General features: G+C 43.9%; 2 protein-coding genes across 2 annotated transcripts in view; one reads left to right on the forward strand and one right to left on the reverse strand.

Moving 5' to 3' along the window:
• kcnh3 (potassium voltage-gated channel, subfamily H (eag-related), member 3) overlaps window positions 1-3,430 on the reverse strand; it is a gene marked incomplete at both ends in the record, with an annotated part of 146,479 nt that extends 143,049 nt beyond the window's left edge. Inside the window, 1 exon segment of the mRNA XM_080498123.1 lies at window positions 3,355-3,430. Within this exon segment, the coding sequence (XP_080354249.1) occupies window positions 3,355-3,430 (76 nt within the window).
• Window positions 3,431-4,914: 1,484 nt separating this feature from the next.
• On the forward strand, window positions 4,915-17,074 carry idh1 (isocitrate dehydrogenase (NADP(+)) 1). Its single transcript, XM_080497571.1, has 9 exons — window positions 4,915-4,989; window positions 6,577-6,698; window positions 10,087-10,378; window positions 12,415-12,517; window positions 13,521-13,698; window positions 14,599-14,750; window positions 15,433-15,573; window positions 15,683-15,845; window positions 16,375-17,074. Exons 2-9 carry the CDS (start codon window positions 6,577-6,579, stop codon window positions 16,466-16,468), a joined length of 1,245 nt encoding a protein of 414 aa, XP_080353697.1. The 5' UTR covers window positions 4,915-4,989; the 3' UTR covers window positions 16,469-17,074.
• The last annotated feature ends 435 nt before the right edge of the window (window positions 17,075-17,509 follow it).

Genomic DNA, 17,509 nt, shown 5'->3' on the forward strand with positions numbered 1-17,509 from the left:
ACGACTTCATGGAGTCTTTACTTAAATGCAAATACTTAAAGAAAACCTGCTAAAAGTAGAAGTAACGATTACCGTATTATCTGGACCTTCAGTCAATTTGCTCCTCAGCTTTAAACCCATGATTTTTTTTTTGTTTTCTCCCTCACAGTCTCTCTGATATTCTAGTTGTTGTGCACAATCTCAGTAGATCAGAACAGTGTTTACTCCGTGGTGCGATGACTCTCAGGCCATATTCTCCAGGAACTTGGTAGTCTTATTTTGACAGTCACCGTGGAGTTGGATGGAGGGAGAAGTGAAGATGCCGGTGGTGCAGAACTGTGGCCGTTTATTCCTCTTTTAGCACACGCTGGACGAACACCGGCCATTTCACACACACACACACACACACACCAGCAGTATAGCACCAAAGCGCAACAAGACAACAACAAACTGCACTTCCCGAAACCAAAACGTGCTACGACTATCATTTCCCACAATGCACTGGTCATTTAAAGTGACAGGCCACGCATGTAACGTTATACAGCAAAATTAAAATGTATAACAATTATTGTCAATCTGGATTTAATGGGTGATCAAAATGCACCCGTCTACCTATTTTCACAAAGATCAGCTCATTAGTTTTTTGCCATATCTTGTTAACAGACAGACAAATATACGCAGGTGATTTTCTAATAACCAAATTAAGGATCGTATAAGAACTGCAGTGTCGTTTCAGCTCCTGGTTTGGTGCTTTTCCTGCTGCACAGTGTGAGGATGATGATTTAGCAGCATCCTGGTGGCCAGCCGGGATTGGAAGTGCACACCTCCTGCCTCTTCCAAAAAAAAAAAAAAAAGATTTTGCCCAGGTGTTGCGTTTGAGACTTAATGAGTGCAGAGGGCAGAGCGTTGACGTGTTTCCGGAGCCCGGCAGACGTGACTCAGACATGTGCGGCTCGGTGTCAGGGCCTGATGTGACTGCCCTTTTTTTTTTTTTTTCTCAAATGAACCCACTTTACCTGTAAACCAGAAGCATGGAGACACTTCGATCTGTCGCTTTGCTCGGTGGAGACGTCGAGCGCGGTGGCGCATCGTCGCACAAAGCGACTGAAAGGGCTTTGATGTATTGTTGTGGCAGAGATAATTGTGTTTGCAATCATGGCCATGTGAAGAAGCAATCTGATTCACATCATAATTTGAAATACCTTTACATGCACGCACGCACACACACACACACACACAAAACCAAAAAAAAAGTTTCAAATTGAGAGATTGACGGTCCCTATTTCGCTAAACTCCTGTTTATTGCAGGAGGCATGTATCAAAGGTAATCCAACATAGTTCATTTGAAAGCAACACGAAAGATGTCCCATCGACATTAACCTGGATCCACAGTAATAGCAGTGTGACTTCACACACACACACACACACACACACACACACACACACACACACACACACACACACACACACCATTTAACAACACATCGCTGTGTCTCTGTCACATTCCGAGCCAAGACATATTTATATTTAGTCAAGAAAAAAAATCCCTCCACCCTCCTCCTCTTCCTCCTCCTCCTCCTCCTCTTCCTCCTCCTCTTCCTCATGCTCTCACGTCCCATCCCACCACCCACCCCTGCCCCCACAACCTCTCATTTCCACCCCCATCTTCCTCCCCCTTCTCCTCCTCCTCTTCCTCCTCCACCGCCGAGAAGAAAAGGCCGCGATGAATTCTTGACATCCGTCGGTGTTAATTACAGTGCGCGCGCGCGCAGCGGCGCAAACGTGTAATTATCAGCACCTTGGAGAGCGAAAGGCCTGTTGTTTGAGGGAGAAATTGCTACTGTTGGCTCGGACCACTTCTTCTTTTGACGACGATGAGGATGATGATGACGAGGATGCTGCTGATGATGATGATGATGATGGGCTAATCTAAAGGGCACAAATGTGATCATTTCTATGCCGGTGATCGGTGGGTCTGCACAGGAGCGGCCTTTCTGTATGTGTGCGCATATCTGATGAATAATGCAGGCTGTGTGCTGTCTGAGAGCGGGGGGAACTTGTGAGTAGACATAAGGAATGAGTGTGAATACAGAGGCCAAGAGAGCACGAGGAGGTTTCTGTTTCATTCTTCTTTTTTCTTTTTTTTCCAACACAGACAAGTCACTTTGCCTTTCAAAGTGGGCGCATTTAAATGTCCTGCCGCCGCCGCCTGGGTTTCGTCAGCGTTGTTGTGAGAGGGGATGCAAAAGGCGAGGAGAGGATTTGGAGAAAGCCACGAGCGAAGATCAGGATCTGCCTCACAGCGACTCGCTTCCTTCCCCGGCTCGCATAATCTTCTCCATCACGCTTGTCACACATAACTGGTTTAGAGGAGGGAGGGAGGGGGGGTAAAGACACTGGCCCGCCGCTCCCCACTCTTCACGCTGGCATAAAGTCTCCGTCGCCCTGAATAATCAACCCAGAAGGAGACACGAAACGGCCCCAAAACGCGATATAAAAGCATCTCTCGCCAGCCGCCCACCTCCTCAGCGTGGAGCCCAAACACACGCACGCGGGCTGCTCATCGCATCTGTTCACAAGACACCCTCGCCAAAGCCCATGCCAAAACAGAAAAGAAAAAAAAAAGAAGCATGATCTGTACATCCTGACCCCCCCCCCCCCCCCCCCCCCCCCCCCCCCCCCCCCCCTCCAACACAGCATGGTTTCAGTGTGAGGATGGAGGAGATGGGAATACGGCGGAATTGGTTGAGTGTCACATTGGGAAAACACACTTTTCCTCTCAGACAACAGACAATCCAGACTGGAATGCAACAGTCGCACCATAAAACCACCATATTAAACTGAGCAGGAGCTGGGGAGCGCACGCAAATGGCAACAGTTGGATTTTTGTGTGTGCATGTGCTTGTGTGATGCATTTGGAACAAAAAAAAACAAAACAAAAAACTCCAATGATACCTGGAAGTGGAATTGCGGGTCAACTTTTTTTAAGTTGCATCTGTCAGAACGGATCCTGCATCACCTCCAACCAACCACTTCTCACCGCTTTCAAGCAAAAGAGCATGAAGACCCAAGAGAAGAGACAACATCTGAAAGGAAACTGTGTCAAGGGAACTCAAACCCTTGAACCGCCACCCGGGGAACCATTCAGAACCACTCAGAACCATTCAGAACCATTCAGAACCACTCAGAACCCTGGCCCTGAACACACCAGAGTGGAGATCGTCAGTTGCTGCCTGATGGCATTCATAACCATGAGAGAGTTTTAAAGTTGCATTTTTCTGAGCACAACCTCCATCTCAGGTTCACCAACACGACGCGTGCGTTTGGAAACAGCTCTGGTGTGCGTAAAAAAAAAGAAGCGCTCGTGTTACTCACGGGTGCCATCGAAGCGGGTGGCTATGGTATCCAGGAAGGTGTTCTGCGGGGCCAGCAGCCCTCTCATAACCGGCATCCTGCTCCGGGTGGACTGGGTCCTCCTGCCTCGGCGCCCCGGGGCAGCGCTGGACTCCTGCTCGGAGCTGAAATTAGGCAGGAAGCGAGAGGTGCCCGGTGCGCATCCCAGCCCCTGGAGGAGCGCACCGATCCGAGAGACGCGCGGTGGCTCCACCTTGGCACCGCGGGGGTTGTGACCATAATCAACTCAGCGGAGAACGAGTGTGAATCAGGGGGGGAAGCACGTGTGCACCTTCCGAGGGTGTTTATTTTTTTTTCCTTTTTCCAATTTTTATCCAGTAAAACCTTTAAAGGCTTGTGCGTGCGTCGTGTGTGTGCGGCGGAGAGAGAGATGTGGATGAACCGCAAGTTTTGGTGCTGATGGTGCGTGGAGGGAATCTTATATCGTCAAGCTCCTCCTCAAGCTCTCTCTCTCTCTCTCTCTCTCTCGCTCGCTCTCTCTCCCTACACACACACACACCCTCTCCTCCGTTGCGTGGTTATCAGTGAGTCACGTGACTCCTTCCAGCAGGTCTCCTGCAGAAGCTTTGGTCTCGTTTCAGAGTGGAGACAACCAAGAGAAGAAGAGATCCTGGAGAATTTCACTCACCCCACCAAAATAACACAGGACACCAAGGGAGGAGCGCAACAAGTCTTCATTTGCTCTTTACCAGATATGAACTCATGCACATATAGTCATTTGTATATGATTTCAAGTTTTTTGCACGAGGATTTATTCGATTGGTTATTCATGATCGACATCGTTCCTGCTTCTCAGCCATTCTCCGGACTGCTCGACAATAGATGCGTCAGTTAAAAAAAAAGTGGGGGGAATACAATGCGCTCTCATCGTATATAAAGTCACATGTCGCCATCTTCTGGTTTCTAATAGAATACACCTTCTTTTTCAGGCTTTGTGCACAAATTCATTCAAGGAAAATAAAAGTTTTTAAAAAATCAGATGAGACCCGGATGTATGCAAGCAATTTTCTTGCATAATACTTTTTAATTAATTGTAATATTTTCTTCGGTTATATATGTTATAGATAGATAGATGAGCATATGTCATTTATATATTTAATTCCAATTGTAAGTCATTAATAACACATTTAATTAATTAATTAAATTGATTAGATTAAGAACTGATCCTATTTTAATGGTGTACATGTATTTTTTTCTTTTAATTTATTCAAGATAAACGGATGGCGAGATGAAAAGCAAACCCCTCCATGTAAAGTTTGTCCCTCCTGTCTCCTGTACAACATGAACTCTGCTATCTGTGTGGGCGTGGCCGATCAGCTGATTAGAATACTACTTTTTTATGAATCAACAGGAAGACCAATCAGCAAGCTGGATATGCAGCCCTCCCCGCCCTTTCACCCACCCCTTTGTCTTGCGGCTCTCCTCTGATTGGCTGTCGGGTTTCACTGCTCGCATCTTATTGGCTGAGGGCGCTGTCAGTCAGCCGCGGAGGAGGACGCCGGCTCCAGTAACAGTCCGATCGGCTGTCAGGACACTGTCACTCCGCTTCCTCATCCCGTCGGTACACCCAGCCCAGGACGTTAACACCGCATAAAGGTACGTTTTTACCGAATGTCGGTAATGGTTCTCACCGCAGAATGAGACAACAGCCACGGAGTTGGAAATGAAGACGTTATCCTTGCATCGCATCTCCGTGTTGCGCCTGTACAGATGTTAGCTAGCCTGCGTTAAAATAAATAAATAAAACCCGGCGTTTTTAGCCTAAATACAAACAAAAACATCTATATATTCATGTCAGCGCAAATTACTTTCAAAATGAACTCACCTCCACGTGTTTTTCTTGCAAATTCATAAATTTAGAGCCACGTTAGCGCATTCCCAGTGCTTATTTTGGGGCCTTAAAGTGTTCCCAGCAGAGCTGTTCCCGTTTCCGCGTCGATGTTATCACATTAATGCAGATGTTTTCAATCAAAAACGTCTAAGAACGTGCGACACGTGAACTGTCTACATGCTTCAGGTCTTTCAGATCTTTCTCCAGTCTCCTCCCCATCATGCCATAACCAGTCCAACCCGAGAGCTTATGTAACTCCACAGACCTCCAGTTAAAAACTCACTAAAAAGCAGGGGATCTACAATTATTAATCCAGAAAAGACACAAACCATCGTGTATGCACATGCAAACTACAAACGCAGACCTGTTCATCAAAAGAGTTAAAGTGCAAAATTATCCTCAAATAGTAAGGATTCTTTTTAAATCCAGTGTGCATCTGAAGTATGTTTGAGTAATTAACCATGTGTTGCAAGGTTTGTTTCGTATTTGCCTTAATCTGACAGATTTAAGAGGATTGCAGTGGAGTTAATCGGGTGGATAAATGCTGAGTCACTGGATCTCCTCTGTATCAGTGAATGAGTGTGTTCATTCATTGAGAACAATCTTGTTTCCTGTCATCACATGGTGACAACTACTAAAGTATAAATATGTAATTTCTTTATCCAAGTCGAGTTTAATAGTATCTTTTAACAGCACTATTTCACATTGTCTGACAGACCTGGTTTAGTGGAATTACATTTTTTGCTCATAACATCAGACTTTTTTATTCATTTTGTAAAAGTCGTACTCAAACAACAAGCCTGGATTAGTATCTGTACTTTAACACAGGTATGTATGCTTCTCCTTACATGTGGGAAACAAGCTTGTGCTTGAATATGTTGATCATTTAAAGGTTTTTCTGCATCACGTTAAGACTGGACAAACATCTAACAAGTTAAACTATGGACTTTAGTTTTTATACATTTACTGAGGTGAAAAACTTAAGAGTGTTTTGACTGTAATGGATGTTAATGCATGTTTCCTTACATGTCCAAATAAGTTGGCTTGTTTCAATTTCGTATTTAAACTTGGATCAGCACTAATACTCAAACACAATATTTCTTCCTTCACTTTCAGTAAATATGACGTATCAATCTTGTCTTACAGTTAATTTTGTTTTTCTTCAAGCTAAATCTGAGGACTTAAAGGCCAAAATCATGGTTTTCTACTTGTTGTCACAAAGTTGAATCACTTGTTGTGTACACTGTGTTGTGTTTGCTTTTCTCAGTCACAGTTCTCTCACTTTCCTGACATCCCCCCATCTTTTTTTTTTTTTTTTTTTAAATTATTCATCTCCTGGTGATTCTTTTCAGATGTCTCCAAAAATCAAGGCCGGCTCCGTGGTGGAGATGCAGGGAGACGAGATGACGAGAGTCATCTGGGAGCTCATCAAGGAGAAGCTCATCTTCCCGTACCTGGAGCTCGACCTGCACAGGTGAGCCGTCGTCCGATTAAACGCGGAGGCGGGAAGAACAAGCTGCTCACCGGCCAGTTTCAGAAAGTTGCTAAATGGTCACTCAAAACTCACTTGAAAGCGTCGCCGTATGATCGTCTGAATGATTAGAAGCAGGGCAATGGCTGTGAAAAGCCGGTTTAACGGAAGTTGTAGAATCAGTTTCTACAGACCTGGTTTTTCTGGTTTTCTGCATGTGCTTGTAAAAAAAAAAAAAGAGAGAGAGGAATGTCTGCTACTATCTGATCATTGCTGAGTAAGACTTTTTTTTTTTTTTTACCTCCACTGAAGAGTTTTCCTCCAGATAACCTTTTTATAATTGTAAATACACGTGAGCTGCCTCAGTTTATGGAAACTTTTTGACTGTGGAGTTGTTAAAACGTGCACAATATCAGTATGTCTGCCCCCCCCAAGATACATTGACTGTTCTATATCTGGCTATTTATTTCAATACTACTGTGTGTTTGCGGTCGAACTAGAGAAGTCTAATTGGTCACCGTAATGACTAGTACATAAACTATGAGTTCTAGTTATAGAAAATCCATATGGCCAATCCTATCAGCACTGACATGACGGGAATTTAAAAAAAGGACAGTTGACTGTATTTTGCATGAGACGTTTACAATCGCAACATAAAGTCAATTTTAATGAAGTCATTCTCGGCTGTAATTGTTTGTTGTGGCGGAAATGTCTACATTTTCACACAAAAACAAAGAGAAACTTAAATTTAAAGGTGATTATGACACGAGTTTAATATTCTTGCCCGCTCAAACTGAAGTTTGGCTTCATGTGGCCTCTGAAATCAAACGTTTGCCACTCCTGGGTCTCGATATGAAGGGTTGTAATAAAGAAAAAGAGAGAAGAGAAAACTACTACGAATGAAATTGACATGCGATTGAGCGCCAATCATCGTGCAGGAAGGCACAGAGACAGGAGAAAGCATGGAGATATAGAAAGACGCACCAAGTAATTTGATATTGTATCTATTTTAATCTTTTGTTTCGGATGAGATTTCCTCTGTGATCATTGAAGAATGAACGACGGCTGTTTGCACGATGATGTGAACCAAAACTCATTTCATGCAGTTCTTCATCCGACCTTCGTCTTATCTCCTCCGAGGACTTTGTTCCGAACTGTTTGCACATATTAACACAGAAAGACAAACACCCCAGACTTGAACTTTTGTTTACATTTTTGGTGCAAAAACCATGTAAAAAAAAAATATGTATATATATTAATAATTATGCAACAAGCCTCTGATGCTGCATAATAATCACTTGAAACATGTCAATTCAACCACAAGCAACATTTCAAGCTCTTTTTTTTGGGGGGGGGCATATAGTATTTTATTACAGCATCATTATCTGTATTCACTTTCTGCACCGTCCCAGATTTTCTGCCAACAGATTTGTAACCCGGAGCCTTTTGTTTGCCTTCGTCTCTCGTCAGGCGTCTCATTGTTGTGGTTCGGGTATAAGCTTTCAGGGCGGCGAGAAAGTGGGTGAAAGGTTGTCGTTGCTGTTGAAACAAAGCCAACTGGGGGGGGGCAAGAGGAAACACACACACACACAGGCTATTACTCGTAAGGAATCTCACTTCTCAGATCAACCAGATTATCTCTTCGTCGTGTCCAACGAACCAAAGTTTTTTTGCCTCAGTGTCATGCTGGGTTGCACAACATGTACGAACTCAACAGACCCGTGTTTTGATGCATTGTTGTTGTTTTTCGCAGCAGCAGTGTTTGATAAAAGTTGCATTTTCCCGCGTTCACACGGAGCCGGAGCGTTTTCAAAAAGTCTCATGTAATCTATAAAGCATCCGCGGCGACGTCGGTTCACCAGAGCAGCCAGCAGGAGAGCAAGGGCTCTAAAGTTTGGTTCCATTTCAGGAGAAAGGACGACAACGGGGCGGCTTAGAGGACTTGCAAAGTGGATATTTCATCAAAAGGAGAAAATCTGGTCAATATGCAGAAAAGTTTTTCTCATACAGCAGCAACAACTTTGATAGAACCCTCCAGAGTGACTCGGGCGCGTCCTCTGCTGTTAATACTGCAGGTTCCATTTCCAATCCAGAATCAATTAAGAGCTGAATCGTTAAGCAGAGTTTAAAATAGAATCATTAAAATCGTAGCTATTCCCCTCCGGACTCTGAGCACCGTTGTTGCGCAACCACAAAAGTTTTCTTCTTGAAATTGTTGCGCAACATCCTGGTAGTAGGAACCACAGCAAACCTTCAGAGGTCGAATGGAGTTCGTTCGATAAACGGTGATCTACTAAACCCAACGTTTAGGACGGTGGTCATAAAGTTATGGCCAGGCGGCGCGAGTTGGTTTTCTGAAGCTGCGAGGTTTCTCCAAGCGTCGCAACGCGGGTGTTTCTCCAGTTCAACTGGCCGAGAGCCAGCAGTCGCTGCACAGTGGAGTCCTTGTCTGCTCCGTGCCGCCGGGCCTCTAACCCTCGGCTCATTTCGTCACCGTCTCTCGCCAACAAGCGTCACCCGGAGGTTCACGGCTCCGACCGATGAGAACGGTCTGGGGTCTTGTGAGTAGATGGAAATGGCTCGAGGATGAACGCGAATGAAACTCCAAAAGAAATCTGGGTTATTTCTCGTCATGTGTTAATATCACATTGCAGCCTCGGTAAACTGTGAAAATCGTCTCTGCTTTATTTGAAGAAAAGGAATCAGGAAGCTTCACTCTGTATAGTTTTGGGGGGGGGGGTTTCATTCTTATAGAGGAGGAGTACTTGAAATGGTAAATATCAGTCTTTAAAGCAGGTTTTATCAGTCTCGGGCGAGATGGCAAAAATATCATGTCACGATTTTTTTTGAGGAATAAAATCAAGATTTTATCCCAAATTTTTATTTTTTTTATTTTACATTGATTTTGAGTTTTTTTTGCAAGTCTAAACGGTGCAAGCAAACCATTTCCCGATGCAAAATATTGCCCCAACAGAAAAAAATTAAAGACAATTTAAGCTAAAGAACCTTTCTGAACAGCTTTTAATTTATATGTTTTCTGAAACGAAAATGCAAAAATGGTGCGCTTTCACTTGAAACATTGTCATGTGAATTAGACCTAAAAGACGCAACCAAAACTGTAAACAAGTGTTTGTTTATTGGGTTTTTCCCAACAGACTATGTTCAATAAAATAGGAATATTACAAAAATAAAACACACGGTGCAAGTGTTTTTTTTTTTTTTTTAATCAATAATTTAAACAACAGTTGCAAATAATCTAGTTATTTTTACTTAAAAGTTATTTTTAAGTAAAAATATTAGTTATTTTAATGTATCCTGCTGGAAACGGTCCACAAGAGGGCGCCGGACGTGAAATCTACCGTACGTTTGACCTCCTCTCCGTCCTCTCCAGCTACGACCTCGGGATGGAGAACCGCGACGCCACGGACGACCGGGTGACGGTGGAGGCGGCGGAGGCGGTCCAGCGCTACAACGTGGGCATCAAGTGCGCCACCATCACGCCGGACGAGAAGCGCGTGGAGGAGTTCAAGCTGAAGCAGATGTGGCGCTCGCCCAACGGCACCATCCGCAACATCCTGGGCGGGACGGTGTTCAGGGAGGCCATCATCTGTAAGAACATCCCGCGCCTGGTGCCCGGCTGGATCAAGCCCATCATCATCGGCAGGCACGCCCACGGAGACCAGGTGTGGTTCTGTTTGAAAGCTTTTTTTTTTCCAGTGTCCTTTCGAAATCTTTATGTATTCATGTGTAGAACAAGCTCACCGACTGCATGTCAACATGTTTGACCCATCAAATAAAGCTTTAGTGCATTAAAAGACTAGTGAAATGTCAAACACGACTTTGCAAAAAATGATAGTTGGGGTACTACTTCTAAGGTTTCTCCGACTCTGCCCCACCACTGTTGTCGCATAACAAAGTTATTTGAATTTTGAATCTCCAGCCGAGGAAGTCGGGGGAATCCTTCTTCGTGGGCGTGACGTCAAGAGTTGTGCAGATCTCCATCTGTTGTGTTTATATCGGCTTGTTTCCCTCTTAAATATCCAAGTTTTAACAGTGTTTTGAAGTTATAGTCGGCGTTTTATGAGCCTTGAGGAAAGATTGAGCCTGGAAGAGACCAGAGAGAGGAGAAAAGGAGCACAGGCGGCGGGAGGGGCTAGCTAGCAGCTAGCGGGAGCCGCTAGCTCGGGTGGCTAGTAGACGATCAAGTAATACCTGGACTCATCTTCGGTGATTCCGCGCAGTCGGAAAAGCGCTTCGACATGATCCAGGAAGCCGGTCGTTCTGCCAAAAGTCAGGACGCCTGATGAAAACTGGCGTCTGCTGAGGCGAGGAGACGAGGACGAATGGAGGACGAAGCGTCTTCTGCTTCCTCTAACATGTTCCAGACGGGGTCACCGATGGCAGAACGACACATTCTGTGTCTTCTTCATCAATCGCTGGGTTTGAAATGATGATGATGATGAAACATCATTAAATTCAGCCTCTTCGTCATCAAAACTCTGATCCTCCATAATGTAAACACAACTTGGGCATGTGCACAACTCGTGACATCACTCTATTATTGTCAGAAGCTCCGCCCAGCAGAGGAAATACCGCTGTTTATCGGCTATTTTCTCGCACATTGCTGTGTTTTAACATTTTACCCTTCGGCCAGTTAGCATAAAAAGGATCCTAGAAGCGACAGCCAGAGTGTTTTGGAGGTGGAATTTTCATTTCACTCGGACTTTAAATTAGATTAATAACATCGTATTTCACGTCATCACTTCTGCTGCACAAGAAGTCAGATTTTCAAAGCATAGTAGTATGAAATCCAGGGAAAAGTTATTAAAAGCAACTAAATTATATCATTAATAAGCTGCCGGTGGAAATCTGCATGTGATTAAAATGTAAAAAAAAAAAAACCAAATCAACATGGTTAAGGCTGAGTAAACTGAGTCCGATAAGAGAAAAAAACACAAATTAAATTGGAAGGAATCCCAAAGAACAGAGAGTCCGACATCACGTATCTTCATCACGGGTGACATTTTACTTCACATTCAGCCCAATTACACCCCGAGTGGACCGGACCGGCCAAATCATGCCGTAATAACCTTTACATTTAAACTTTAAAAGGTTTTTCTTTGTTGTGGAAATGTGGTGAAAATGTCTTTCTTTTTTTATTTATTTATTTTCTTTAGATTTTAGGTGGTTATGCCCTTTCGTTTGCCAGCCCCCCGATCTCGGCGTTTAATAACCTCAAGTTATTATCACATAGCGACTCGTGCGGCCTGATACCTAAAGGTTGTGGCGTTACAATGAAATATCACGTTACTGAAGCTCCGCTTCCTCGCTTGTTGCGTATCTGTAGTCCGGTTTATTGGTGACACACACACCGTCGGGTTGTCGGGAGCCTCTCGGGTCAATAATTACGTTTCGTCCGCTGTCCTTTGGACCGCGGCGTCCATCTTGGACGGCCGCACCAAAAGCCGGTGGCGCCGTGCCAAAGTCAACCGTCACAAATCCAGGTGAAGAGTCGCACGGTTGCGTAAAACCCTCAACGGGAGGCTCGGCTCTGAGGTGTTTATGGCCGCGTCGTGTCACTCGACCTTTGATCTCAACCCCATTTTACAGCAGGAGGTTCATTTCGTTTAAAGATTTAAAGAGTTGCAATTAAAAAAAAAAAAAATTAACGATGCTTTCAGCAATAACCACTTTTGCTCCTCGCCGTTCTCTCCTGCAGTACAAAGCCACAGACTTCGTGGTTCCCGGTCCCGGGACGCTGGAGATGACCTACACGCCCACAACCGGAGAGACCCTCAAATTCGTCATCCACAAGTTTGAGGGTAAGAAACACGCGATGTTCCAACGTCTCCAAATGTGTCCAGTTATTCCAGTTGGGAGCTTTAAAAATAAATAAATAAATAAAAGCACCATCCTGAATGAGTTCTGGTCCAAAAATCAATTATTCAGGATTCATTCAGAATACAAAATTTTTTTTTAATCGAAACAAGAAAAAAAATACACACACAAAGACACTATTTGATTTTAAAACACTGGAGTTTTTCACAAAGATACAAAAATACAGGACGTAAAAATAGCCGATAAACTGTGTGAGCATGAGGATCAACGCTAAGGACTAAAATGACTTGTAAAATGTAATTTTAAGTCATTAAATGGTGTTAGAAAAGAGTAAAAACTGCAGGGAAATACATAAAGTGAAGTAGATTTTAAAGAAAATTTCATGAGATGCTAAAACGGTGACGCTCATCCACGTGAAATATTATATAACGGACTTTAACAAGTAATTAAATTAATAAATGTTAAATAAATCCTGAAGTGACAACCTCACGCATGCAAGTTAATAACATCATCATTTCTAAGTTTTAAATTGTTTGTTTGCTTGGCAGCCATTATACCCAGTTTGAGAACATGTAATACTCTGTTTTCTATATGAGGAAGGAACAAATTCACGATAACCTTTAAGGTTTGAAATCGCAGTCATTTTATTGTGATTATTTGCCTCTTATAATAAAATTTTAAGTGCTGTTTGCATCAATCAAATGAAACGGGACTGCTTGTGATGGAGATATAACACAAATGCTCATAATGTGGCTTTACGTCGAGATTTTCCTGGACTTTTAACATTACTGATTGGTTTTCCAGTGAACTTTCCACACATTCCTGTGTAAATTCCAACTTTAAGCAGCTTTTCTTGATCATTATTTTGCACAGATCATGAGATAAATCAATATTGACTCAGTATAAAATCTATATGCCTTCTTTATGCCTCGATTTGGCCTTTTAAATGCTGAAAGCAGCGTGTTTGTCCGGCGTGTTTGTGTCCAGGCACGGGGGGCGTGGCTCTGGGAATGTACAACACGGACAAATCCATCCGGGACTTCGCCCACAGCTCCTTCCAGATGGCGATCAACAAGGCCTGGCCGCTCTACCTCAGCACCAAAAACACCATCCTGAAGAAGTACGATGGCCGCTTCAAGGACATCTTCCAGGAGATCTACGAGAGGTGAGGACGCCGTGTCCTGGACGAGGACTCGTCTGGTTTTTTTTGTTTTGTCAATTCATTCATTTCAGGCGTTTTTGTTTTTTTGTGCGCAATCATATATACACTTTATCTACTGACATACATAGAAATATATGTACACAAATCCATATAGAAACCCTTTCGTGGGAATATAATTAAAGTAACATTTTATTAAAATATATTTGGGAAAAAATAGATCTATATTCAAGTATACACACTTATTCACATATACATCCTTTACATCTAAAACTTATCTAATCCTACCGCTTCTCCAATATGATACATTATTATTCTCTTTATGTAGTAAAATATATAATTTTATATATGTAAATATATACAGTAACAATTTTTATATGAAAGTTAGAGCTATACTCGGTAGAGCGCAGACCTTCGCCACATTTCTTTGTGGAAACGAGTTAGCATCACTAGCGTGATAGCCGTGAGCTCATGTCGATGCTAGCCAGGTAGGTCAGGTATAGCAACAACACTGTGTGAAACGCTGGGCAGGAAGCGTCTCCATGGCAACAGACGCTGATCTCTTTTGGTCTCCGTGAGGTGCCTCTCTCATCCGCTTTGTATGACATTGCGTTTCGGGGATTTATTCTAACACATTTGGCCGTTAACGTCCCAAAATCTGATCAGTGGGTCCTGAGACGATGACAAATCATCCCTGAAAATTTCATCTAATTCGGGTGATCGGTTTTTGCGAAAAGGTGGTAAACTTCATGCATACAAGCAAATAAATAAATACATGCAGACGAAAACATAACCATCGCGGCAAAAGTTTGTTGGCACAGGTAAATATATATATACGTACAATTACAATACACAAACATATACACACATAAACGAATATTAATAATGCATTCGTCTGTGTTTCAGAGAATACCGCACTCAGTTCGAGGCCAAAGCCATCTGGTACGAGCACCGTCTGATCGACGACATGGTGGCTCAGGCCATGAAGTCTGAAGGAGGCTTCATCTGGGCCTGCAAGAACTACGACGGAGACGTGCAGTCCGACTCCGTGGCTCAGGGTGGGTTTCAACAATCTCGTCCAGTGGTTTTCAACCTTTTCTGAGCCAAGGCACACTTTTTTCTTTGGAAAAATCTGGAGGCACACCGCCACCACCCGAAAATGTTAAAATGTGAAATTCTGTCGCCTATATTAACAATATAAAGTCATTCTAATCGAAGTTTTATCAACAGGAATCCAATAAACACAGAAAAAAAGTATTTCCCAATTTCTTTTTTTTTTTAGTTTTACTCCCTCAGTGTGAAACCTGGACCTGATGGATGAAGAGCTGAGATCCTGGTTCACATTCTTCCTTTTCAAAAACTTCTCCATCACTGTCACTGACACAGTACTTTGATACAAGATGGTAGCAGCCGCAGGTTGTGGTGATTAACCAGACTGACGTCTGTCAGTTTCGATTTCAACGGCAAAGTTGTGTGCTGCCATTTATTGGCAAAGAGTATTTATACATGATTGGATCATTTCCCAGGGCACACTTGACTATATCTCGCGGAAACACCAGTGTGCACAGTAGTTGAAAAACACTGATCTAGTCACATTTCGACCAGGGAGGCCGCGACTTTTTTTTTTTAAATGTCAATTGTGGGCTACGACCACAAAACAGATCGACGAATCAGAATCGTGTCGCAATTTCCCCGCAGTGTGCACGAGGCCTTAATAGTTTGCGCGGTTGTGTGTTTCAGGTTACGGCTCTCTGGGGATGATGACCAGCGTACTGATCTGCCCCGACGGACGCACGGTGGAGTCGGAGGCGGCCCACGGCACGGTGACGCGTCACTACAGGCAACACCAGCAAGGGAAAGAGACGTCCACCAACCCCATCGGTGAGGATCAGGATCAGACCGTACGCTTAGAAAAAACACCCCACGATGAGAACCCCATTCATTCTGTGAACCGCCCGTCTGTCTCCCCCCTCCCCCCCCCCTCCGTCAGCCTCCATCTTCGCCTGGACGCGGGGGCTCCTCCACCGGGCCAAGCTGGACAGCAACACGGAGCTGCGGGTGTTCTCCGAGGCGCTGGAGGCCGTCTGCATCGAGACCATCGAGGCCGGCTTCATGACCAAGGATCTGGCCATCTGCATCAAGGGCATGCAGAAGTGAGTCGAGACGTCAGGACCTGGACGGCGAGACGCCCCAGTCCAGACCGCAAAACCACAGAAACCAAGCAAAAACTTTGATTGGTGTGAACAAATGTCTTGAGAGTAGCGAGCTATAGAGACCTGAGCTGAGATATCGGTGCTGCTGCCATGAAGGATAGCGAACCAGCGTTAGCCTCAAAGCCATGCGCTCAAGGGGAGTTCAGTCAAATTGGCCTCATGTTGATGTTGTAGTGATTTTCAGGAGTAATTGTTGATTTTTGTTTGAAAAATATAGACCTTTCCATCTCGTATTTTCTTCATAACAAAGAAAAACTTTTGATTTGAAGGTTTTTATGGCACCATTTGGTGGTTCGGCCCACTGGAGATGAAATTGGACTGTCTGAAGTAAAAGGAGTTTGACTCCCCTGATATAGAAGATGGTAAAAAAAAAACAAAGGGAGAGAGAGAGAGAGAGGACCGTCAGTGTTGATGGAAAAAAAATCTTCTGAATTCGCTCTTAACTCGATCGTCTCTCTTCTCTTCACAGCGTCACTCAAGCCGACTACTTGAACACCTTCGCCTTTCTGGACAAGTTGGCTGAGAATCTCAAAGCCAAGCTGGCGAACCAACCCAAACTGTGAAGACCTGACGCAGCTCACACACACACACACACACGCACACACACACACACATGCACACACACACATCTGGCGCTACGATCCGCACCAGGACTCGTTGGACGACTCGTCCAGAAGGAACCGTCCAAAACGTCTTCTTGAAGACAGGGACCGTCTCCGGGGCTGAATCCCGAGGCTCGATTCCCCCCGAGCAGGTCTGAGGAGCCTCGAAACCTTCACTGCCTTAACCTCTCCGTGTCAAGTCGTCTCACTTTTAGCAGCTCACGAAGCCCGTCGGGCGTCAAAAATACCAGAAAAAGTACAAGGCTACTCTTAAAACCTCTGAATACAGAGTGCCGAGTACTTTCTTTTTTGGTTTGTTTTACTCGCCGGGAATCAGAATATGGTTTAAACACGTGGGATTAAATAACAGTTGTCTCTTTTAGTTTTGTACTCCGATGTCAGATGTATTTATTCCTCGTCTCTGTGTGTGTGTGTTTGCAGTAACATCGTGTGTTCGATCGTATCCTGCCATGAACTCAAATCCGCCTTCACACCGTCTTGACTGTTGGTTTGTAATCTGGATTCTGTTCATTCATTCCTGATGTGATCGCTTGGAATAAATCAGTTTTTGAGTGAGTGAGACTGAAGTTTGTTCTTTTCGACCGGAATATTGACGACACGATTTCGAGGAAGGGAGTGCGTTCAGATTAGTGATTCATTTTTATTAATAAATCCATTCTAGCTAAATAGTTGAGACTAACCTGTGTTTTCTAGAATTAACTTACGATTATCATACAGAAGCCTTGAGTTGTCAATGGCTGCTCTGTCAAATGTGTTTTGTTGGTTTGTGATTAATCTTACACATATTGACATAATTTATTAATAAATCACCATAAATCAAATAAAATAAATGGTTCCAGGAACCACTTGGCAATTCGAAAGAATCGACTCTTTTGAGTGAACCGAGCCAAAAGAACCGATTCTCCTGAAGGATCTGAAGTTCCCATCATGATAACAAAGAATAATAGAAACCTTCCTCTGCATGGCCAGCAGGCGGCGCGC

Source organism: Blennius ocellaris (assembly GCF_963422515.1).
Source record: "Blennius ocellaris genome assembly, chromosome: 6".
Taxonomy (NCBI): Eukaryota; Metazoa; Chordata; class Actinopteri; order Blenniiformes; family Blenniidae; genus Blennius; species Blennius ocellaris.